The sequence below is a fragment of the Dipodomys spectabilis genome, unplaced genomic scaffold (assembly GCF_019054845.1).
Source record: "Dipodomys spectabilis isolate Male_0828 unplaced genomic scaffold, ASM1905484v1 ptg000115l, whole genome shotgun sequence".
NCBI classification, from domain to species: domain Eukaryota; kingdom Metazoa; phylum Chordata; class Mammalia; order Rodentia; family Heteromyidae; genus Dipodomys; species Dipodomys spectabilis.
In genome coordinates this window covers 6503179-6528476 of record NW_024870792.1, presented here as the reverse complement: position 1 = coordinate 6528476, position 25298 = coordinate 6503179, and the positions used below count along the sequence as shown (strand labels likewise).

Here is a 25298-nt window from a genome sequence, read left to right as displayed (position 1 = left end):
TCTAGAACTGACTTGACATTTTTGGTGTCTTTGGTGTGATAGTGGAGACAAGGGCTTTGTGAAAGAGTTCTTGGCCTTGTAGCCTAGCTCTCTCCCATGGGATTTCAACAGCATTTTAGTACTCAGCATTTTGGTTTTCTGATGTCTACAAACAGATGAGGATGGAATGACAATATATATTTCATAATGCTACAGCAAGAACAATGTGAATTAATACTTTTAAAGCTCTACAGTATATATTGTTTCCTCAATAAATGTTAGTTATTATTTTCTTGCATAATGCTTTTATATTTGGGGGGGAGGAGAGAGTAGTAGTGGGGTATGAATTGATGCTTTGAACCCACTACCTCACGATTGTTAGGTATGCTTACTACTTTTTATAATTTTTATTTTTTTAATTTTTAAAAGACACAATATATTTAGCATGCACAATACATTTTAAAGTATAATATACATACGTTGGGGAATGACCAAATACAGTTGACTTACGTTGCATATCACTTTGTAAGTCTTCTTGTAGAATTTTCAAAAATATTTCGGCACAGACACTACAGACTTACTCTACCATCTCTCCACATACTCCTTCCAACCATCCCAGCCTGTTAAAATATTTTATTGTGTACATATGCCACATTTTCTTTATCCATTCACATACTTGTGAGACACTGGAGTTGATTCTATATCCTGGCTGTTGAAAACATAAAAGTGCAAGTATCTCTTTAACATACTGATTTCATTTCCTCTGAATACATAGCTAGTAGTGGGGTTGCTCTATTTTTAAATTTTTGAAGAATTTTTACAGTGATTATCCTAATTTGTATTTCCACCTTAGCAATATTCTTTTGTGATTTACTCAAGTCTGTTTAAGAAAATACTTGGATATAATTATTCCAAATGGAGAATGATTCTCATTTGCCTTGATAGAAGATAGCCATAAAAGTAAATTCAGGAAAGCAGTTCTATTAAATTGTAGCTACATACTGAGTCCTGCTGAGATTTCTGAGTGGATCTCTCTTCATAAAACAAACAAAACTCACCATCCACAAAGCAATCAGAATTCAGCAAGTGTTAGGCGGATTAGAGGGCATGCAGATTTCTTCTTCTTTTAGGACTGAAAGAGAACTGAAAAGGGAATAACTGAAAAGGGAATAGCTATTTAATGCTACCATCTATTCACAACTGAAAATAGCTCAGCATGTTTCCTATGTTTTTAGAGGGCTATTAAAAAATAAAGGGAAGAACTATTTTCATTTATTATCTATCCGTCTTGTTTTAAAGATGTGCTAAATGTACTAATCATTTTTTTTCTTTTCTCTTCTCTTCTCTCGGCTCCTCCCCTTCCTTTCCTCCCCACAGGATTTCACTATGAACCTAAATCAAATCAGAACTCAAGGCCTTGAGTTTGCAGGCTTGTGCTCTACTACCTGAGTTCTACCTTCAACTTGGCTTATGCTAGCTATTTTGGAAATATTTTTGGAGTTTTCTGGCTGGTTCCGAATCACAATACTTCTGGACCTCAGCCTACTGAATAGCCAGGATTACAGATATGAGCTACTGGTACCTGGAGTTTTCAACTTTTTTTAAGTGTTTTCAAAGTTTGAAACTGAACAAATGATATTTAAGCTGCTATTAGATCCCTATTCTCCTTCCTTTGCAGACAGGAGATTAAGCCTAGGATATTTGCAAGTGATGCTTCAAGAATATGCACAAATTACTAACCAAAGAGAAACAGAATATGATATATTCCTTAGGCCACTTTCAAGTGGTGATAACATTCAGAACTTGGTGTATCTATTAACTTTTTAATTAATTAAAAAATAAATTTGTGTTTGAAAATTTAACATGAATTACTTTAGAAATTGCTAAAATTACTTTGTGATTTCCATGCTAATTTAAAACATTCTTACTCTCAATATTTTATTGGAGGGGCTGGGTTTAGCTCAGCGGAAGGGCGCCCACCTGGCGAGCGCAAGGCTCTGGGTTGGGTCCTCAGCCCTGGAAAAAGAAAAAAAAAGAAAGAAAAAGAAAAAAATATTTTTATTATCTATTTAATCAGAAGTAGGCAGCACAAATCTTAGATACTTTTATTAGGAAACGTAATTCATACTAAGAACATCTATAACATACAAACATTCCATTGGCTATTCAATTCATATTTTCCATTTCATTTAATTATTCACCAAAAATATTTGACTAGGGCCAGCCCCTATTTTAGGTACTGAAGCAGTGAACAAAAGATCACATAGACAAAAACATCACCCAGCTTAGAAATTACATTCCAGTAGCCTTTTGGATATCATTGATATATTGCTCATGATATAAGGAATCCATTTATAGGAAAATTATTTTATTGTGATTTGGATTCAAAGGGATGTTATGACAAGAATGCCATCATCTTATTCCTTGATAGCAGTGTATATATTCATCTGAGTGTGTATGAAAACATAATAAAAGAAACAACAAATAATATTTTTCTTTGTCTCTTAGCCTTCCTTTCATTGTTATTTTCAATTTTATAGAAAAGCCCTGAGATAAGGGAATCATGACTTATACTTGTCTTTGTGTTCCCCAAATCCAACCTTAAACCTGGTACCTAATTGAATTGTGCTCAGCAAGATACACTAAATAAACGAATAACTTAGATATATAGGTATTTATAGTAAAACTGCACCAGAAGAAATCAAAACGACTATATGCATGTTTAACAAGAGATATCCAAATGGTCTGAGTAAGAACTATTTTTGTTCCCATGTTCTCTTACACCTGTCTGGGATTGCCTCCAAGAACATTCTAAAATCCTGAAATTGGTTTACTCCAGAGGACCTTCAGAGAAGAATCAGTCACTTTGGTAGCTTACAGGATGTAATGTGCATCTCTAATACTTCCTGTAACAAATCACCAGGACCTGTGAGTGCGAGAAGTAGAGTGTGTATGTGTGTTTTGAAGGGGAGGAGGTGGTGTTTACTGATGGCATGGGTAGCAAAAGTGATCAGGTGTAAAACGAAGACTCAGTGCTGGATCCTCTGAGTTGTATATAGGTAAATACGTCCTTCTTGGGGAGCAGTCATATTGACTACAGTGTTGTCACACAGTGATTGGTAGCCTAATTGGTAGCCTAAAAGCTTAAAATGTTATTTTTCTTTCATTTTTTTCCTCCCACCACCTCCCCCAGCACCATAGGGCATTTAAGCAAAGCAAAGTGGGCCCCAAATGCCATTCTTAATGTGGGAAGAATACACTATCTAAATGTTCCCAGAAAACAAACAAGGAAAGATCTCAGTGTTTAACTGTAGAAAGAAACAACCAGTTAAAGTCGGAGGAGAGTTTCTACCTTGACACATTTCCTTTTTCAGCATCACATTCAGAGGCATTGTCTACAAGCTTAGGGAAAGCTTGTAATATCAATTCTAACTCTGGAAACAATTGCAGGGGACGGCTCAACAGTGCAGGTAATACCACTCATTGCCTAATTCATGAATCATCGATTGAACATCATTATGAAAGTTCTTTATTCCCTAGTTGTTCACAGTAGTGCTTGCAAATCATCTGGATGAAAAAAAGAGAAGTTTGCAGATCTCTTTGCTTGAAGGTTCATTTAACCTCTGTCTTTCCCAATCAACCGACAAATTGCTTCAAGACTTTATTGAACTGTAATAATTTAAATTTGCTTTCTCTTTAGCAGAACAGGTTTTAGAGCTGCAAAAACCTTGACAATTAGAAACGTTAGAGAAAATTCCAGCAGAAGTTTCTTTTATTAAAAGAATAGTTTCAGGAAGTAAACATACTCACTTATTGGAAGTATCACCATAACTACAACAAACAGACCTTGTCACTAACACTTAAAAGATGCAACCTTAAGGGCTGGGAAGGTGGCTCAGTGGTAGAGCGCATGCCTTGCATGCCAGAGGCCCTGGGTTGGATTCCTCAGCACCATATAAGCAAAAAGAAAAAAGCCGGAAGTGGTGCTGTGGCTCAAGTGGTAGAGCGCTAGCCTTGAGCTGAAGAGCTGAGGGACAGCGCCCAGGCCCAGAGTTCAGGCCCCATGACCGGACCCAAAAAAAAAAAAAAAAAGATGCAACCTTAATGCTAAAGACATTTTCCATTGTGACATTACTCATTCCTGCTGGCTTTTGCAAAAAAGAAGGGGAAGTGGGGAGAAAGGCCCAGTGCTTTAATGATGTCTTTTTCTTTCAAAATCATCATCTCGTCCCTAGCTGCAACATAAAGATGTGGTTTGCAGAATTTCTCATCTCAAAGAATGCCTTGTAATGTAACCCCATCAGCAAAGTAGGCACACTCTGGGAGGCCAGCCAGAATGTGGGAACTGCCTCCTATATAAAACTAGATTTTATTATGTATGTTGAAACAGGATTCTACCTGTATTGCAGTAGTTCTGTATTAATGTCCTCAATGCTTTAGGAACCCAACATTAAACTTGGAATGCCCTTTTTCTTAATTATCAAAAAAAAAAAAAAAGAAAGAAAAACAGATTTTTAAGACTTTTTCCTCAAGATTTCTGGCAATAGCTTAAGAACATTTCTGGAGGTGTTTTGATACTTTCTCTGGATAGAAAAGTTAATGCAAACCCAGCTGGAAAACAAGACTCTAAATTGTGCCTTGGGAACTCTTACTTTGGCATACACCAAGGCAGTGAGTACCAGCACCGTTTGTGTACACCTGGTGAAATAGAAAGCATTCACTAGTAAAATTACAGGCAGACTTCTGAGAAGGCGAAAAGGTCTGGAATTAAATGACCCGACGAAACGAGAGGTTCGTCAGGCCTGAGAGTTGCACCTCAGGTTTGGTGGTTTCCTCCCTTCGTCCTCCCCGCCCTCCTCCGCCAAAGCCGAGGCGGTGGAGGGGCGAGGGACTGGGGGGGGGGCGAGTTCTTCCCGCGCCGCGCACCTGCCGCCCCTCCTCCGCGCGCGGGCAGCAACTTCCCGCCGGACGCCAGGCCCGCAGCACCTGGCCCACCTGGCTGCCCACCGGCGGCCCTGCCCGGCGCGGGTGGGCTGACTCCGCCCCCCCACCCCCACGCGGCTGCGTGGGCTCGGCGGGGGCTGTTCTTTGAAATACTGTATTGGGGATATCGCGCACACTCACACACGGATCGTAGCAGCCTGCCCAGCGCCCTCCCCGGCGGGGAAGCAGGCCCCGGCGGCGCCCGCGCCTCCTCGCCTCCGCCCCGGCCCCCGCCCCCCCCCCCCGACTCACGGGAGCCGCCCCCTCCGGGCGCCCACTTGGTTCCTCCCAGCTGCCGTGTGAATGGGCCGCGCTCCGGATTCCGGGGACGGAGGGAGGGAGGGAGGAAGGGAGGGAGGGGGTGGAGGGGAAGCCGAGCCTCGGCGGCTGCGCCCCCGCCCGCGCCCCCGCCCGCGGCGGCCCACGCCGGGGTTGCGTCACTCGGCCGCACGGGGGCGGGAGCCGGCGCGGCGACTGTAGCAAGCGCGGAATCTCCCAGCGTGACAGCGCGGGGGGGTGGGGTGGGGAGGCGGAGGCGGACGGCGGGGGAGGCGGCGGGGCTGCGCGCGCGCCGGGGGCGGGGTGAGGCCCGCGCGGAGGGCGGACGCGGCGGGGGAGGTGCCGCCGCCGCCGCCGCCCGCGCGCCCGAGCCTGCGAGCAGCTGCAGCCGTCACCGCCTCGGCCCCGCGCGAGCGCCGTCGGGGCGGGCGGGCCCCAGCCTCGGGTGGTGTTGGAGGAGCGTGGGGGGAGGACCGGGAGAGCGCGCCCACCGCGTTCCCTCCCCCCCTCGATGGGAGCGGGGGCGTCCCGGCCGCCGCAGCCGCCTGAGGAGGGAGAGCTGGGGGCCGCCACTTCGGAGTTGGGGCTGAGCAGTCCTCGGGGAGCGCGCGCCCAGACCGCTGCAGCCGCCGGCCGAGTACGTACCCCAGGCTCCGACGGCCGCGGCCCCCGGGCCGCGCGGGCCCCCGGGGGCGGCGACCGGGCAGGCGGGAGCGGGCCCCACGCGGCCGCTGCCGGAAGGAGAGGGCGGCCTGGGGCTGGAGTGGGCGACTCCGCGGGGAGCGGTGTGGCGGGGCGGGGACGCGGCCGGGCTCCGGGGGGAGCGGGGCGGCCGCCGCGTCCACTCTCCTAACGGGCCGGGGTCGTGGCGGGCGCCCTCGGGGGCCAGGAGGTGGTGTGCGGGCCGGGGCGCGGGGCGGCCCCGCGGCTTTAAAGCCACCTTCGCCGGGCTGGGGGTGGGGCGGGGGGAGGTTGCAGATTCCGTTTGTTTACTTCAAAAAAGTGCGATCTGCACGTCTGAATTTTCTGCCTTAGCGTCCTCCTCCCTTCCGAACCTAGTTTTTGCTTCCTCAAAGTGGAAGAAGAGTTTTGCTTGGAAGCGGCTTTCAGAAACTTGGCACCGAGGTGCCGGGAAGCCCGAGTCTCTCATTGTTGCCTTTAAGGTCCAGTGGGCAGACAGCATGTGGGATCGTGAAGCCTGGGATGCCGAGGGGGGACTCTTGTCGGGGAGAAAGGTTGAGAGACTACCAGATATTTGCCATCTGCCATCTCGAGGTGCACGAGATAGGAGACGTGTGCCGCTTAAGTAAGCCTCAATGTTGCAGAATCTTGGGGAGAAGCCGAGTAGAGTTGGATTATGTGGGGAGATTCTGCAGAGCAAGTTTTCCAGCAGGAAGGATCATAGGTTTGCATATGCTGATCCTTTGTTCCCTGAAAGATACTGGCCGCTTGGAAAATTTTGAGGGTGACCGTTTAATTTACCATTTCATCCCAAAGAGCCAGTTTGTAGTAACTTGTCACTACCAGTTGGTTTGCCAGTGACAGTGACGTGTGTGCCAACTCTAAAGGAGTACAAAGATCAGAAGCTGAGGGGGAAATTCTCAGATCTTGTTTAAAAAATATTTTGGCAGTCTTAATAGGCAATATTAGATTGCATAGGAGCAGAGGAACCGAATGTAAAATAGATTAGTCACATACGAATTGCTTAGCTGTTTTGTTAGAAAAGTGTACACTCATTGAATTACCTTCTTAGGTTTTCATTTTTGAGGCTGTTTTTTTTTTCCCCATTTATGACATAAACAGTTGTGATGTTCGTATGTTATGTGCGGGTCTCAAGAATATTGGGGAAGATAGGATACCCTAGGATTTGCATTTGTGTTCTGGGTGGAGGATGTCTTTCTGAAGACCTGAAATCGCTGCTTCTGATCCAGTTGAACTGCCCTTGCCTCTCAGATTCAGAAGTGTCCTTTCTTTTCCTCCTCATTTATATATTCAAGACATGTACTACTGTTCTTTTATTGGATTTTGTCCTAAGTATTAACTGCTAGTAAAGATACTGTTGAGAATTTGAATTTGCCTGTCAGGTCAGTCTTCCTTATTTCTGTTTTGGATTTAGATATTGGAACATGATGGTCTTCAATAACAGCAATTTCAAGAAATCATTGGAAGATACATAATTTTTTTAAAACTTTTCCACTAAAGATAATGTGTCATCACATTGGAAAAGAAATTTTCTGGCTCGGGTGATCTCCTGTTATATGTAAATGTATCTTTGTAACAGTAGGCAGTGTAGATTTTCATTTCATCTGCTTAAATGGGTGTAATTTAGATGTCAAAGTCCTTAGGAATAGTATAGATGCTGGAGAGAAATTTAGTGAATTTACATGTCCTACAAGTTTATATGGCTAATATTTTCTCATATCAAAATTAACACACTTACATAATGTTAGCCAAACTAAAACATTTTTTATGACTAGTAATTAACATCCATTGCCTTATAAGAAAAAATATATTTTAATTCTTGTTATTCTTTTAATCCTTTGAAAATATTGATTTATCATTGAAGGCTTTGGGGATTCGCACTGTGGAAGCCTTGAAAAAAATATATATATATATAAATGAGGGTTGGATGGAAGCACAGTATGTCAGATTTTTATTTCTATAACCTTATACTTGGGTTAAAATTGTCCTAAAACTTAGGGCTCGTCTATTCCATGGTGATGTGCCAGTCATAAGCCTGTATTGTCATTGTCATTTTTTGTTATTTGTTGTTGCCATTTGTGTGCACTTTTAGAAATGAAAAAGTCTAAAATTTACCTTTGTGTATGAAACTCCATTTTGGATATCCCAGAACCACTATATGTTTGTGTTGTTTTCATGGAAGTGATCATTTGACAGTTTCAGACGATGCTAATGTGTTACCTACCTTGTCTATGCAGTTTTATTGTGGAATTGATTAAACCATGTCTGAGCATCTTACATGGTTTCTCCCTCCTTTGGATTTATTTTTACCTGAGCTGCTAATTTAATGCTTTGAATAGTAGAAGGAAGAGTAGTACGGTTGGTTATTAAATGAAAATTTCATTTCTAATGTGACATGTTCAATAACTTGTACAATAGTATGAATTTTTCCCCTAAACTTAATAATGGAACAAGTGGGAAATTCTAAAAGTTGGTGTGTGTGTGTCTGTGTGAGGTGGTGAGCATTAATCCTCTTCTTGTGAGAATTCTCACAGCTAAAACATAACATTAAGTTTTCAAATAGTTTGTCATTTCCCAATACATTGTATTCAGGGGTCTGCACATTAATTTTCATGGGATGTTAATTCTTACAAAGAAACTTTTGAAAAGATAAAATTTATACATTGTGCTAAGTGCTCTTAATGATTGTTGAATGACTTGACTTTTGAATGTTTGAACAATTTCTAGCCATTATATGAAATGCTAGTTTGTGCATATTGGTATTAAATTAATGCATAGTTGTTTAATAGCCAGTGGATCTGATTTACCTTTTTCTAAATATTGAATTCTTTACATGAGTACTTTTCCACTGAACACTTTGAATAAATTTTAAGAGGGTCTCTACATTTTTTCCAGCTATATTCAGAATTCAGAGAAGAATAAATAGGGGAGAACAGTTTAAGTTTCTCAAATTACTATTAATTTATTAGAAGCTATATGTTTAAATTCATAGCTATGAGGGTAATAAGACCTGAAATGTTTTTGACTTAACATCTATGGGGCCAGAGATGTAGCTCAATAGTATGTATTTTATTTGCGTTAGGCCCCTGGATTCAATCTCCAGCGCAAAAAAAGAAAAAAAAAAGTATCACCACATGCTTCTTACTAAACGTACCTCTTTTGGAACTTGAAACACACGAGAATTAATATCTAGGTCAACCCTGTAATCTTAAGTAACTCATGAAATATAACTGAACTATACTTAATCACTTTTTGAGTAGTAGTAGAATAGTAATTATTATATTAAATGCAAATTTCCTTCTGATGTGACATGTTCAATAACTTGTACAATAGTATGAGTTATTCCGTTAAACTTAGTAATGGAACAAGTGGGAAATTTAAAAATAATTCATTTCCTAGAAGCTCATCCTTCCCTAAGCCAAAAAATTTTTTAATAAATCTTTTCAGTTTCAACTTTAAGTACAACCATTTAATCCTTCTAACAGGTTTCTTTCAAGCTACACTATCCTACACATACAGGCTTTAAATGTAGTTTTTTGTCTGTAGACTTACAGTTTCCTTTTGTCCCCATTTCCCATTTGAGCCTTTTATTCCCTTCTAGTATATAGCATATCTCATCTAGATGTTGAGAAAAACAATCTAGTGGAACTAATTCATCTTAATCTTGTAAATGACTCAGAAGTTTTAACCAAGCTTTTTTATATAAATATATATATATATATATAGTAAGTCTGCAAGGGGTTTCTCTTAGCTTGGATATTTTTAAAGTAAAAATTTCAGGTTATGCAGGGAGGAAGGAATCTATCCTGTACACAAATAAGTCAGACCTTATTGGGATTTCGCTTTTGGTTTTTCTCCATTCTCTTCCTTGGAATGCGTAGACTTCATAAATATGTCTATGTTGGTCTGTACATATTAAACACACACACATGCATGTACATATATGTCCATACATACGCGTAGGTATATGTGTGCATACATACATACATATTACACAGTAAATGTGTATGTTATATGTAACAACATATGGAGGGGAGCTGTCTAAAAATAGAGATTATGAATCCATTTGAATGTAATGTTGAGGTTGATATTACTTGTAGACGACAGTGCAGCACCTGATTTAGGAATGAATAAGAAAAAAGAAGGACCGAGAGTTCCTCTTGTTGAACTTGAATTTTTAAAAATGTTGCTCTCATGGTTGAACTCACACCAACCATGTTATAATTCCAACTATGTTATATTTGGTTATATAATAACCTATATATAAATAAGGTTGTATTTATGTATATTGTATGCATATAATACATATATTTACTTGCAGGAGCATATCCTTTAGTGTCTTGGAAAAATAGTCATATTCTGAGCTACTCTATGGACACACTGAGAATAAGGAACTGAAAAGGACTGGAGATAGAGCAACAAGCTGTAACAGGCTGTTCTGGCTATTCCATTGGGTCACCAATTTATTCAGAAGGTGTCCCTTTCTAAATCTGAAAAGAGGCTTCTGATCAGATTCTGAAGCAATTAAGTTTCATTAAACAGCAATCTTTATAGAGATGATATTCTACATAGAACACTTTGTTAGGAATAAAGAAGAATAAAAGATTAACGAGACCTATTTTCTATTTTTAAGGTGCTTAATACCTACTACTAACTTGTTCTGCAGAGCGAGGTTAAGTCATGTTTATTCTGTGGCTCTTTATGTGTAATTGCTTACTTAGCATTTACCACAGTGCTCAAGTGTCTGTTTATCTCCTTCCCCTTAAGTAAGTCTTCATGAAAGACCATCTCCTCTCAGTGTCCATAGATTAGCTCATGCTTGCATATTTGAATAAGGCAGGGGGAGATGGAAAAAAATGGACAGTGAAGGGAAGGAAAGAATTACAGGGTTCAAAGAAGGGAGAGAACATCTGTAGTTGAGGGGGTGGGCAAAAGGCCTTAGGTAAAGGCTTGTGGAAGTTGGGAGGGAGGATGTCTAGCACAGGACAGCAAAGTGGAAGGCACATTTTGAGGAATGCCCAGTGGGTTTGTTTGGCAATAATGGGCCAGAGAGAATGTTTGAAAGGTATGCTTAGTCTGGGATGTCTATTTGAGAACCTTGGGTTGCCTTTTCTTAAGCTATGGGAATATTTGCACAGAAAATTGAAAAGCTATACCTATCATTTAGGAAGGTAAAATTGGCATTGAAATACGGGATACGTTGAAAGTGGTTTTCCATTTGCCAGGAAGCAAGGAAAACCAGAATTAGGTACATTTGAGCTAGATCAGATTGAATGTGTGGCCTGAGGATATGTAGATCTGAGACAAGAAGAGGAGAAAACAAAGATAGGATCTAGAATTTTCTTAATCTAGGAAGCAGAAATGGAGCACTGAAACTAAAAGGACCAAGGGGTCCCAAAGAGTAGATTTGGGAATCTGGAAGATGAGAAGAAATGCGATAATACATTTTCTTTTAGACATGCCAGACTTGAATTCCTGACACTCCTCAAGTAGAATGTTAAATTGTAGTTGAGAGCAATTCAGATGGATAGTTCTTAAACTTTCAGGTATGAGGATACTTTTTTGAATTAAAAAAAAAAAAAACCTACAAAAATAATCCTAACTTTACTTTTAACACTATTCATTGAGAATCATAATATTCTCAAAACAACAAATTCAATTGCAGTTTTAAAATTAGTTTATATTTCTTTTTAAACAATAGAAATGCTTTACATTTTTTAATTTAAATTTTTAAAGTTATCTTTAAGTAGTTGTACAAAAGAGTTGCCATTCCACAAAGCAGTTTATGAATACAGTGCATCTTGATCAGTGTCACCCCTTTGAACATTGTCACCCACCCCTCCCATCTCACTCCTCCTTCACTATTTTTTAGGATATGTGATTTTTTTTGTCATTTTAAAGTAGTTTATGTATACAGTGCATCTTAGACACCTGACATCTTTTCCTCGCAGTAATCACTAGAGCTTGGTGTGCATTTGGATTTGGGAACACTATGCAGAAACTCCATAGCTCCTCGATGATGAATGGTTTTGTTAGTCCAAACTAAGACAATTGAAGCTTCAGAGTGGAAGATATAATCAAGCGATAATATGGACAGACAGTAGAAAATAAAGTTAGTAAGAAATCTTAAAAGCTGAATATAGTGGCCCATGCCTGTTATCCTAGCACTAGGGAGACTTAAAACTAGAGGATCACTTGAGATAAGACTGGTTGGTCAGGGGGCTGAGAAGGTGGCTCAGTGGTTAAAGCGCTTGCCTTGCATGCCTGAGGCCCTGGGTTCAATTCCTCAGCACCACATAAGCAAAAAGAAAAAAGCCAGAAGTGGCGCTGTGGCTCAAGTGGTAGAGCGCTAGCCTTGAGCTGAATAGCTGAGGGACAGCGCCCAGGCCCAGAGTTCAGGCCCCACGACCAGACCCCCAAAAAAAAAAAAAAAAAAAAGACTGGTTGGTCAACAAAATGAGATACTTTGCTTTCCACCCCCTATACCTGCCCCACACTGAGAAAGCAAACAGAAACCTTAGAGACCTTTTGCAATAAGAATATAGTAAGAAGGTAGGGAAAAACCCCCCACAAATAATATGACATTACAAAATCAGATGAAGAATATTTGTTTCAAAGAGTAATGATATACCATAGAGAGACTGATAGAGAAAGGCCCTGGTGGTAGATAATAGATAACTCAGTGTAACTGGAGATTTATGATAGAGTGATGGGAGGTGAAAGCAGGTAGGATCAAGGCCAGTTTGGAGGAATGAGTCTTCTTTTACCTAGAGACCATGAAAGGCCTCTCTTATACTTTAAATCTTTATATCCTAGCTTGGAGAATGTCAGAAAAACCTTGTTTCCCTAACAAGCAGCTCAGGTCACGTAGAATCTTATTTCAGGATAGGTTGAATCTGTAAGATGATTTATGTTATCCTTATAAGGAGTTAGAATAAGATATCTTGTTTAAGGTTTTAGGATTAATCATTATTTAAAGTAGTGAAAAAGAACAAGTGGAGTTTTTTTATTTTTTTTTTGTTTTTATTTTTTTTTAATTTTATTTATTTTTTATTGTGAGAATACCGTACAGAGGAGTTACAATTACATGGGCAAGATAATGGGTACATTTCTTTGTTTCCCCTTTCCATCCCTTCCCATACTTCCCCCCTCCCTACACTCAATCCTCCCCCTACCCCCCACCAAAGTTTAAAGTTTGTTTTTCAACATAAGGACTTGTACATTTCATTGTTGCAATGGGTCCACATAGGTCCCATGGTTTCCCTTATTTACAATAACTAGTATATGTCTGAGTCAAGCAGAAAAGGTCAGATAAGTTCATGTTAGGGGAATGAACCCCAAGATAAGTATTCAAATGTTTTTTTGTTTTTTTTTTCCTTTCATGCAATTGTTTCTAACATATTTATAAGATGATTTCTATGTTGCTTTGTATGTCCCTCCCCCACGGTATAACCCATGCTTTCACTGTATTTGATGTTGGTATAATTTGTGGAGGGGAAGGGAAAAAACAAATTGTTTTTGTTTTTTGTCGGTCATGGGGCCTGAACTGTGGGCCTGGGCGCTGTCCCTCACCTCTTCACCTCAAGGGTAGTGCTCTACCACTTGAGTCACAGTGCCACTTCCAGCTTTTTCTGCTTATGTGGTGCTGAGGAATGGAACCCAGGGCCTCATGCATGCAAGGCAAGCACTATCCCACTGAGCCACCTTCTCAGCCCCAGACTTTTTTTTTTTTTTTTTTAAATTTCTCTTCTGGATTGATCAGAGTGACAAACATTTAAGTGATTGTAAATAGATGTTTGCTGTACAGGGGCAACAATGCCTCAGGTTATCTTTCGGACACAAGAATGAGTAACTGGTTTTTCTGAACTGTGGAATTCATGAAAAGGTCAGACTCAGCATGGTGCTTAGTATATGTTGGAAAAGTTAGGTAGCAATAGTTTTCAGAAGAGTAGACAGTATACTGTAAGGTACCAGTGTATATATCTGGCTTTCATGTTGAAGCATCAATTGTTACAGATTTAGTGAAAACAAAAACTCCCATAAAATTTTTCTTTTATATTAAATCAAGTTAATGTATGAGGTGATGGGTATTTAAATTATTACAGCAGGATTTGGAAGGAAACTAAAATATCTTACTAATGCAGAATCTTAGAAATCTGAGCAGTGTAAGCCTTTAGAAAACCTCCTGGGACTCTGAATAGTTGCCTTGTCTTTCATATGTTTCTTGACTTTGAAAATTTACACTTAATCTTGACATTCCTGTTAATTCATAACCATTTACCAGACTATGAGGGCTTTGTCTTAAAAAACTTGAGAGGTTCATTTTCTAGATAGGATAGAGAATGGATAAGGCTTGAAAATTATTACTTTGTAAAATCATTGCTATAATTTAGCTATTTTAATTTACCTTAAGTTTCTGTTGTCTACACACACACACACACATATACTTTTTTTCCTAATTGTTCATAAGATAAAAAATCTGTTTCCTGTATTCCATAATATGGGGAGTAAATATAGGGAGTTGGTTATTCCACAGATTTTACAAAATTACAGTCCTTTTATGAAAATGAGTATGTGTATTTATATGTGCATATTTATGTTTAACATTTTTATATGCTAGTTGAAGCATGTGAAGAGTGCATTTGGTGTGGTAAGAGAGTTTATCTTTCACCTCAGACACTCTCTGGAAGCCTTTGTGTTATATTCTGCAGCTTATAGAGTCTTAAAATTGGGATTCTCTGATAGGGTTCTTGGTTAGCATGCATCTCCTGGCACAAAGCCCTGATTTAATCCACAGTGCCACAAAACAGAGACAATAGTGAGTGGGGCAGAGATATAGAAATAAGATGGTACTCACTTAGGCAATTTACAAGACAGAAGAAGGGGTGGTATGAACATGAAGGTAATCATAAACCTGTAGAGTTTGTGTTGGCTGGAGTATACAGTATCCCAAGTAGGATTTTTTTTTTAATGTAAAGGTAATGTACAGAGGGGTTACAGTTACATAGGTCAGGTAATAAGTACATTTCTTTTTGAACAATGTCACCTCTTCTCTCCATTGTACCTCTCACCCTCCTCTATCACAAGTTGTCTAGTTCATTTCAACATATCATCTAGTGAGTATCATTGCTGAATTAGTTCACCTTTTATCTCACCATTTCTGTGCTTCCCTTTACCCTCCCCAAAACAGATAAACTTACATGCAAGACAAAAAGTACAGAAATAAAAAAGTGACAAAAGGTGAAAAAAAACCCACAAAACCACCACAAAAAACAAACAAACACTGTTTCCATTTCTTGGAGTTCATTTTGATAAACGTTTCATATGATCACATGCCCTTGTGATCCTCTACTAAAAATATCCTCCTTTGGTCTCACTCAGTCTTGTTTGATTTATCAGTCCAAGGGTAATTTTTTGACTTTTACCATCCATGTGTTTACTTGTAGATTTATAGAAACATTCTAATTACTACAAATGAGGGAAACCATGCAATCTTTCTTTGGGTCTGGCTTACTTCGCTTAATATAATTTTTGTCAAATCTTTCTGTTTCCTTACGAATTGTGCAATGTCATTCTTTCTTATGGAAGCATAGAATTCCATTGTGTATATTTACCATATTTCTTGATCCATATCTTGACTCCATATCTGGGTTGACTCCATATCTTGACTATGGTAAACAATGCTGTGATGAACATGGTTGTGCTGGTAGCTTTAGTGTGCCTTGATTTGTGACCAATTGGGTAAATGCTTAGGAGTGGAATTACTGGGCTATAGAGAAGCTCTGTGTTTAATCTTTTGAAGAACCTCCATGCTGCTTTCTAGAGTGGTTGAACAAGTTTGTGTTGTCTGTGTTCAGGTTTGTGTTGCCTGGGGTATATCATAATAGGAAGTCTTGTGTAGTTTGCTGTATATGCCAGTCCTGATAGCCTACTGAATGTAGCTCAGGGACTTGGGAAACTTTTTCAAAAGCACCTGAGGTGATTCCCTGAGTGTTGACAGAAGTTGCTGGACACAAGTTAAATCTTTTTTGTGTGTTTCTTAGAAAGTCATCAGGCCATAATCATACTAGTCCATGCCATAAGACTTTAAGGCTGTCACTGTCTGGTTAGAACAGATTGCAGATGACACAAAGATTTCAAGATTACAGGAGATAAAGCTTCCTAGTAATTAGTCTTAGAATGATAGGAAGACCTATTCTCCTTGATTGGGGTAACCAAGGTTAGGCTCTTGTGTAGCACTCTATCTGGTGGCATTGGATGTGAGAGTTGTTCTGCTTGCTTTGTGTTCCAGTTGACTGTTGCTCTGTATTGAGCTGAGAATGAGGTTTCTGCTTTTCTTTGATGTGTGTATTTTTTCTGGCCTTCTGTAATTTTATCCATTGAGGGATACAAGGTCCTTTTAATCTGAAGAGTGCATTGATTAGACAAGTTTGTTTTTCTTAAATGGAAGTATTTGGCCAACTGTTCTTTTTCTGTGGGAAATCTCTAGGCAACTACAAACAATTTTTAAAGGCTGCTAAGAGGTCAAGTACTTTACTGGATCTTGTTTGGTCTCTTTTAAAACAAGATTTTCTATCTTGCTTAGACTGTATAAGTGTATTTCTTCTGTGACTTTGCCTTGTTCCCTCTGCTGCTGCCATAGAGGGCTTGTCCACACTTCAGATTTCATTCTGTATCTTTGTCTCTGATAGATAACCTGATCTATCTCTGATAGATAGATCTCAGTCTGCTATTTCACATGTAGGGTAGTTCTGTGTAAGCATTTTGTTTGCTGTGTTTGGGTGACATTCCTTTTAAAGGAAATCCTAGTATTTTTAATTTTTCTATATTATATCTGTCATAGTCCCAGATTCTTAGCTATGCAATCCCACAATCATATAAAACTCTTCTCTTCCCCAAATCATAGAAAGTGTTAGAAAATAGTAACTATAGTCTCTTCTTCTTATCACTGACACCTGAGTGATCACAACTCCTGAGGTTGCTGCATCATTTTTAAAATTCTCAAATACGTCACCCATTTTCTTCAGTTCATACAAAAATCTATTTTTACTTATTAATCTTGCCAATTTTTCTTTGTATGATATATACATGATACTAAGTCTAGTTTTTTTACATAGTTGGCTATTATAAGGATTAAGCATAGTATGTGTGATATAAAGTGTTATATCATATGGAACTAAATAAGCAGTGAATGATAACACACTTTTCATTTCCTGCTAATTTGATTATGTTCACTCCACCACTATGTCTAATACTAGAGAAACAGAAAAGTATATAGCTGAAACTATGGAATATAGATCCCTATGGGCCTTGGTTCTGTCTTCAATCTGCTTAGTTTTAATCTTACTAGCTTTTCTCATATAGGTAAAATAAGTCAGTTTAGTTATTGACTTTTAAAATTGTTAGAAGTTCAAAATGACATAAAATATGTATATAGGAAGAATATTTTCCTTTTTTTAATTTATTTTTTATTTTTATTTTTATTTTTTTGGGTCCGGTCCTGGGGCCTGAACTCTGGGCCTGGGCGCTGTCCCTCAGCTCTTCAGCTCAAGGCTAGCGCTCTACCACTTCAGCCACAGCACCTCTTCTAGCTTTTTTCTTTTTGCTTATGTGCTGCTGGGGAATCGAACCCAGGGCTTCATGCATGCAAGGCAAGTGCTCTACCACTGAGCCACCTTCCCAGCCCAGGAAGAATATTTTCTTAACAACCACTTGTTTTTGTTCTTCCTTTGCTGTATTCCTAACCCTATGGTGTCTAACGTATTTAGCTTAAGAAGTTTGAAGCAAGTGTGATGGGTTTTTCTTCTGTTCTTTTTGTAGGTTAAAGCCATCCACAGTAATGGCCTCAGCCTTACCCAGGACCCTGGGGGAGTTGCAGCTGTATAGGATACTTCAAAAAGCCAATCTGCTTTCTTATTTTGATGCCTTTATCCAACAAGGTGGTGATGATGTTCAGCAACTCTGTGAAGCTGGAGAAGAGGAATTTTTAGAAATCATGGCACTTGTGGGCATGGCTAGCAAGCCCCTTCATGTTAGAAGGCTACAGAAGGCGTTGAGAGACTGGGTTACAAATCCTGGTCTTTTCAATCAGCCACTGACTTCCCTTCCTGTCAGTAGCATACCCATCTATAAATTACCTGAGGGATCACCCACATGGCTGGGAATATCCTGCAGTAGTTATGAAAGGAATAGCAATGCCCGGGAACCTCATTTAAAAATCCCCAAATGTGCTGCCACCACCTGTGTGCAGAGTCTGGGACAGGGGAAATCAGATGTAGGGAGCCTAGCACTGCAGAGTGTTGGTGATTCCAGACTCTGGCAAGGACACCATGCTACTGAGAGTGAACATAGTCTTTCCCCAGCAGACCTTGGCTCCCCAGCTTCCCCAAAGGAAAGCAGTGAGGCACTAGATGCTGCCGCTGCACTGTCTGTGGCTGAGTGTGTAGAGAGATTGGCACCCACACTGCCGAAAAGTGACTTGAGCGAAGTCAGAGAGCTGCTAAAAACCAACAAGAAGCTGGCCAAAATGATCGGTCACATCTTTGAAATGAGTGATGATGATCCACACAAAGAGGAAGAAATTCGAAAATACAGTGCAATATATGGCAGATTTGACTCAAAGAGAAAGGATGGAAAACACCTCACACTTCATGAGGTAAGAAGAAACAGAATTTTTTCTTTATTTATATGGTATGTTGCTACTTCGTAAAGTTGACTTTGATAGCAATTTGTAGGAATGGAGATAGGCTTCCTGTAAACCGTTTTAAAACATTTAAGTGTACTTACAACTCTTGTGGAAAGAGTCTGCTTATTGTGTTAGGGTTATTTTGTATTGGACTCAAATGAGTTTGAGCTTTGAAACTACAGGCAGGGTAAGGTGATTTAGAAAAAATGTCAGAAGTTAAGCAGTGATAGCATAAACTCTGCACTTGTGAGGAAGTTTAACACTATCCAGAAACATCCTGCTTAAGTTCGTTTATGTATATATGTGTATTATATGTTTATATATATATATATATTATATGTGTTGTATGCATACCTTGTATATGAATGTATAAACTTTTGTATTTACTTTGTTTGTGGCTGTCCCATCTTTAAAATTCAGCTCGAGCATAGGATTGTTTTCTGTTCTCTTTCCTTCTAAGTCATTGGAATTTTTATTCCCTTATAAACTTGCATCACAGTAACTTTGGCACACTTTATTGTACTTACTTTTATCCTAATCTGTCCCTTGCAGTGTACTTTGAATTTCTTTGAGGTCTTAGTTACCTTTTATCCTGAGTCTAATGTACCCAGTAGGTACTTAGAAAATATATTTTCAGAAGTAAAACAAGATCATTTGATAGTTTTTTTATGTCCATATATGCTTTAGAAAAAGGGAATAAATTTTCAGAAAAAATGTTGAAGTTGAGAGCAGTAGTTTAACATCAGAACTTTTCTTCTGGATTTCTACTCTTAACATGAAAAACCTCATTTTTTAATGACTATCACTATCTGATTTTATATATTATTATTGGTTTCAGCAATTTTGCGATCTGTTCTTTACAATAAATGGTTTTAGATATGAATACTTTAGGTTAAGATCAGAGAACTGACCAGCAAGAATAACTTCAGTCATCATTGTAATTCTGACTTGATCTATTTTCTGTTACTTGCAATTATGTATCATTATTGCTACATAATAACTCCAAGAACCTCTGAGTAGATCTGGAATGCATGGTTAGCATTATAATGCAGGTTAGCCAATGGAGGAGCCTTGGAAAAATGCTACAATGTGACTGTTATTAAGAGAAAGCAAAAGGCAAAATGTATTGGTGATTTTAGTATCATACTGTAATTGAGTTTTTAGTTAGTTTGTCCAACATACAGATAAAACATAAAAGTTGATTCAAAAGGCCTGTATTTCTATCAAAGTGTATTTGTCTAGTATATTTGTCTTTTTATGTTTTTTTTGTTGTACAAATACTGTACAAAGGAGTTACAGTTACATGAGTAAGGTAATGAGTACATTTCGTATCAAGCATTGTTACCTCCTTTGTTTTTCCCCTGTCATCCCTTACCTCCTCACTTCTCAAACCTGCCCCCCCCCCCCCCCCCCCCCGCCACAAGTTGTAAAGTTCATTTTCATCTTTTTTTGGGGGGGGGGAGGAGTCCAGTCGTGGGGCCTGAACTCTGGGCCTGGGCACTGTCCCTTAGCTCTTCAGCTCAAGGCTAGTGCTCTACCACTTGAGCCACAGCGCCACTTCTGGCTATTTTCATTTTGCTTATGTGGTGCTGAGGAATCGAACCCAGGGCCTCAGGCATACAAGGCAAGCGCACTACCACTGAACCACCTTCCCAGCCCATAAAGTTCATTTTCAGCATAGTGTCTTGTACATCTCATTGTTACAATGGGTCAGCCTGTATCCTTATTTCAGCATTTTGTTATTTCCCTTCCCTTCCCCAAATTAGAAAAATGTATATACAAGATGCAAGGAACCAGAATCAAATACAGTGACAATTGGGGTTATCCCATGGGGGAAGAACATGCAAGAGAAACAACAAAAAAAAAAATCACATAGTACATTTTAAATATGTTAAAAACAATAGCAAGAAAGAGAAAACCACTTGTGTCCATATCTTGGGGTTCATTTCATTTAACATCTTATATGGTCATATATGTACATAGTTCTGACCTTTTCTGCTTGTCTCAGACATATACTAGTTATTGAAAATAAGGGAAACCATGGGACCTATGTTTCTTTGGGCCTGGCTTACACTTAATATAATTTTTTCCAAGTCTTTCCATTTCCTAACAAATGGGGCAATGCCATTCTTTCTGATGGAGGCATAGAATTCCATTGTGTATAGATACCACATTTTCTTGATCCATTCATCTACTGAGGGGCAACTGGGTTGGTTCCATATCTTAGCTATGGTAAATAATGCTGCAATAAACATAGTTGTGCTGGTAGCTTTAGTATGGTCTTGTTTGTGAACATTTGGGTAAATGCCCAAAAGTGGGATTGCTGGGCCATAGGGGAGCTCTATGTGGAGTCTTTTGAGGAACCTCTATACTGCTTTCCAAAGTGGTTGAACAAGTTTCCACTCCCACCAATAATGCAGTAAGGCTCCCTTCTGGCCATATCCCTCCCCTCCAGCATCTGTTATTACTAGATTTCTTCATTATAGCCATTCTAACTGGGGTGAGGTAGAATCTCAATGATGTTTTCTATTGAAGTGTATTTCTAAAGATTCAATAAACCTAATCAACTTAACTATTAAAAAATTCCTAGACTATCTTTTAAAATTCAAAAAGAATTATTTTTTGCTTTTGCTAAGGGGTTCTTTGCTTCTGTAGGTAAATAGATACAGATAGTATTTAAGTAATGAGATCATTCTAGGCTTTCCCAAATAAAGGTATTCTCAAAATGAATACCAGTAAGCTGAGGTGTGGGGATGGGATGATGAAAAATGTGGCTTGTGTTTCTGAAATTTAACGTAGACCACTTGTCACTTATAACTCAAGTCTGTGAATCTAGTCCACTAATACAGCTTCCACTAGAAGTTTATGACTCAAGAAGTTTGCTTCAAACTGGTACCTAAGACCATGGAGAAAATATTGAAATACTGAGGGAATTAAAAGAAGGTACTATTTAAATGTATCTTTATTTATTTATTTATTTATTGCCAGTCCTGGAGCTTGAAATCAGGGCCTGGGCACTGCCTCTGAGTTTCTTTTGTAGGCTAGCACTGTACCACTTGAGCCAGAATGTCACTTCCAGCTTTTTCTGTTTATGTGATACTGAGGAATGGAACCCAGGGCTCCTGATACTAGACAAGCTCTACTACTAAGCCACATTCTTGCCCCTAAATGTGTCTTTTAAGTATTATGAGAATATTGCATGTTTTTCATTTAACTATTTAAATCAGAGAAAGACTTCATTTAAAAAAAAATTCTAAGATTAAAGAATACTATTAGTTTAATCAACAGCTTCCAAATAAGAAACTATGTCTTAATTCACTGTCAGCTTAATCTAACTATTCTGAGAATTTTCTTCATAGAAGATATAGAAGATATGGATAGTGTTTTTCATCTTTAAAGACAAACCTTTATAAGTAGGTCATTAGTAGATAAAAATCAGGAAACTTTGTATACCTGAATTTTTTTTAACTCTTACAAATACATAAAATTTTCTTCCTGTAAACACTTTAAGTTTTTATAATGTATTTTATACTTCACAGTAAAAAATTAGGGAATGAATCATCAGTTTTATTTGTAAAGCTGCAGAATCAGTTATACTTTTAGACTGACTCCGTGTAGTTTTGTTTATAGGAGTTAGATGGTGAAGAGTTTATAGCTGTTATACCTTGAAGAGTGTGTTGGGGATGATAGGCTTAGAACTGTAAGTTGATGGGATGGGGCAGATGCTAAGGGACAAACCCCAATGAAGAATTAGAATTTCCAGCAGACAGAATATGTCATCTATCCAAAAGTACATAAGCAGATAGTTGTTGGTAAACTAGGTAAGCAGTGCGCCTCAGGTCTTAATGAATAACAAGAGATTTTTTTTTTTTTTAAGTTGAGAATAGCAAGGTCATAGAGAATGAAAAACTTAAAATGCAGCAACTAAGCTGCAGACAGGTTAGCAAGGTAAGGACCCAGGCCCATAGAATACTTAGTGTTGCCAAGCTTAGATCAGTTGCCACTATAGCCTTGAGAAGTCAAAACTGAAGTATTTTGGGAAAATCTAGCAATTTGAGAGAAGAAGAATGTAGAATCTGGGAGCCCACAAACCTGAGCACATTGTTAGCAAGTTATACTTTTTATTCTGAACTCTCAGATTTGGGTGGATAGCTCTCAGCCTCTAATACTTGAAGAAAAAAATGCTGGACATTTCCTTTGGTTGATTTTTAAAAAATGATAGACTTTTAAGGCAGTCTATTTCTTTTATGAATCACTTGGTAACTTTCCTTTAAAAAAAATAAATTGGCGCTGGGCGCCCATACGCCCATAGCTCATGCTTGTAATACTAGCTACTCAGGAGGATGAGATCTGAGGATCGCCATTCAAAGCCAGCCCAGGCAGGAAAGTCCATGAGACTCTTACCTCCAATAAAACCACCAGGAAGTGGAGCTGTGTGGTTCAAGTGGTAAGAGCACTTGCCTTGAGCTGAAGAGCTGAGGGACAGCGTGTAGGCCCAGAGTTCAAGCCTCACAAGCGGAAAAAAAAATGTATTGGAATGACATTGTTTTTGAGAACTATTACTGTTTGAACATTTATCTCTCCTCTCCCTCTGCCAGCCTTGATAAGGTTTGCCCATTTTTATTTACTTATCAGAGATACTCAAAAGGATAATCATGAGAGCAACCTAGCCCACCTCCTTTTTTTGTAAATAAACTTTTATCACAACATAGGCTATGCCTATTTTGGTACTGTCGAGATTGCCTTTAAGCTACAGTGGCAGAGTTAAGTAGTTATGGAATAAACTGGCCTGTGAATCCTAAAATATTTTAAAGTCTCTGAGGTGTGGGGTGTGTTTCTGTGTGTGTGTCTGCATGTGTCTGTGTGTGTTACTGGAGCTTGAACTCAGTGCTTAAATGTTGTCTCTGGTGTGTAGTGGGATAGAGGGTGAGGATACTGGGGCTTGAACTCAGTACCTGAATGTTGTCCTTTAGATTGTTTTGCTCAAGACTGGAACTTTTATCACTTGAGCTTAGGCAGACTTTCCTGCCTATGCTGGGTTCGAACCTCAATCCTCAGATCTCAGCTTCCTGAGTAATTAAGATTACAGGCTCTCTAGCTCTAGCTTGGCTTTCTTATCTCTGAGTCAGTCCTCCAGTCTGGCATTTTGCTTGTTCATTAGCAATAAAGTCCCACAGGTTTTTTGGCCAGGCTGGCTTTGAACTGAGATCCTTCAAGTTTCTACCTGCAGCTAGATTTACAGACTAACCACTGGCTTAGTCTGGCTTTTTATAGAAAGAACTTGCCAACCCCAATCTGTTTGATTTTAGCTTATTTAATATTGTGGGTATGTGTATGTACTATTTTTATCATTTATTAATATACAGTTCTTTTTAACTTTGGTTGAATATTTTGTTTTTAATGTTTCATCATCCTTATATTTCTAGTTTAAGCAATTCTAGCCATAAATTTTTAGTATGTATTAATGTTATTCCCCAAGTTTTGATATGAGGCTATTTTAATTCTTTAATCTTAATTACTTGCATTTTTATATATGATTCTCTGACCCATGAATTACTTGGAAATGGAAGTGTTCCTTTATTTCTAAATATGAATGATTCCTTTTGCCCCTCATTACTTTTCTAATGATTTTGAACTGAAACATTGTTAAGAAAATGAGTGCTTGTCCAGTATATATATGGTCATTATTTTTTTATGTATATGGAAACAGTATCTTTGGCAGTTGTTAGTGAAGTCTGTAGTAATAAGACAGCTAACTTGTTGAAATCTACATTCTTACTATTTTTGTTTTTTTGAGTTTGCTTGCAATATTAGTAAATAAGTGTTTTGTGTGAAAAATCTCCTGATCGTGGAGTTGTCCATTTCTCTGTTTTATGCCAGGATCTTGTTAACTTTCAATACATTTTGCTTTAAAAAATCTATATTCTGTTGGATAGTAATATAAATGCATGAGGTCTCTTTTTGTTAATTACTTGCTACATCTTTTTATCATCTTACAATCATTTCTACATTCATGTTTTTTGTATGTCCCTTCTAAACACTAATGGTTGAATTTTATAGTCTAGTCTGACATCATCATTTACTTGGAACATTTGATCTATTTACATTTATTATAATCATTTATTATAAACATTAATCTCTATTTAATTTCATTTTACTGCTTCCCCATTATATATATATACAGACACAAACACACTTTATATCTCAGATTTAATATATGGGATTAGTTTTCTTCTGTGTGAAGTACATGATTTAGAATTTGCTTACTGAAGGTGGAAAACTTTGGCCTTTGCTACCTCACTAGAAAATATTTTTTTGTCCTCATTCTTAATTAGTATGTATTAGAGGTAAACTAATTTCCCATGATTTTCCTAAAAGCCTTCATTGACTTTTCAAGTTCTTTAAGAGTTAATAATTATTTTATTATTTATTTTCTGCTTCTTAAATCTTCTGTTTATTTTTACTCTGATTTATTTCTCTTTTTCTTACAAATTCATATTTAATTGTCCATGTTTTTAGTTATATTTTAACTCCTTTTATTTCTTCAAATGAAATCCTTTGAAAATTTAATTCTGCTCCCTTTTTTTCTTCTGTTTTCACTTCTGATGTTGTTTGACTTTTATAACTTGTCTTTGAATTCATATTTCTTAGAACTCTATGGGAATGGTAG

General features: G+C 38.6%; 1 protein-coding gene and 1 long non-coding RNA gene across 5 annotated transcripts in view; one reads left to right on the top strand and one right to left on the bottom strand.

The window, feature by feature from the left end:
* Positions 1-423: 423 nt before the first annotated feature.
* Positions 424-5286, bottom strand: LOC122115046. Of its 2 annotated transcripts, XR_006148686.1 has the most exons (4): positions 5215-5286; positions 1908-1995; positions 1038-1122; positions 424-688 (listed from the first exon to the last, which is right to left on the bottom strand). It is a non-coding gene; the product is annotated as an uncharacterized LOC122115046 (long non-coding RNA). The 2 variants fall into 2 exon arrangements; XR_006148685.1 differs by having other exon boundaries at positions 424-1122.
* A 325-nt stretch (positions 5287-5611) lies between these two features.
* The window catches only part of Nab1 (NGFI-A binding protein 1), a 45715-nt gene continuing 26028 nt past the window's right edge, over positions 5612-25298 (top strand). For all 3 annotated transcript variants that reach the window (XM_042688262.1, XM_042688263.1, XM_042688261.1), the window contains exons 1-2: positions 5612-5878; positions 17764-18598. In XM_042688262.1, the coding sequence (XP_042544196.1) occupies positions 17783-18598 (816 nt within the window). In that variant the 5' untranslated portion in view covers positions 5612-5878; positions 17764-17782. The remainder of the gene's footprint in view (positions 5879-17763; positions 18599-25298) is intronic.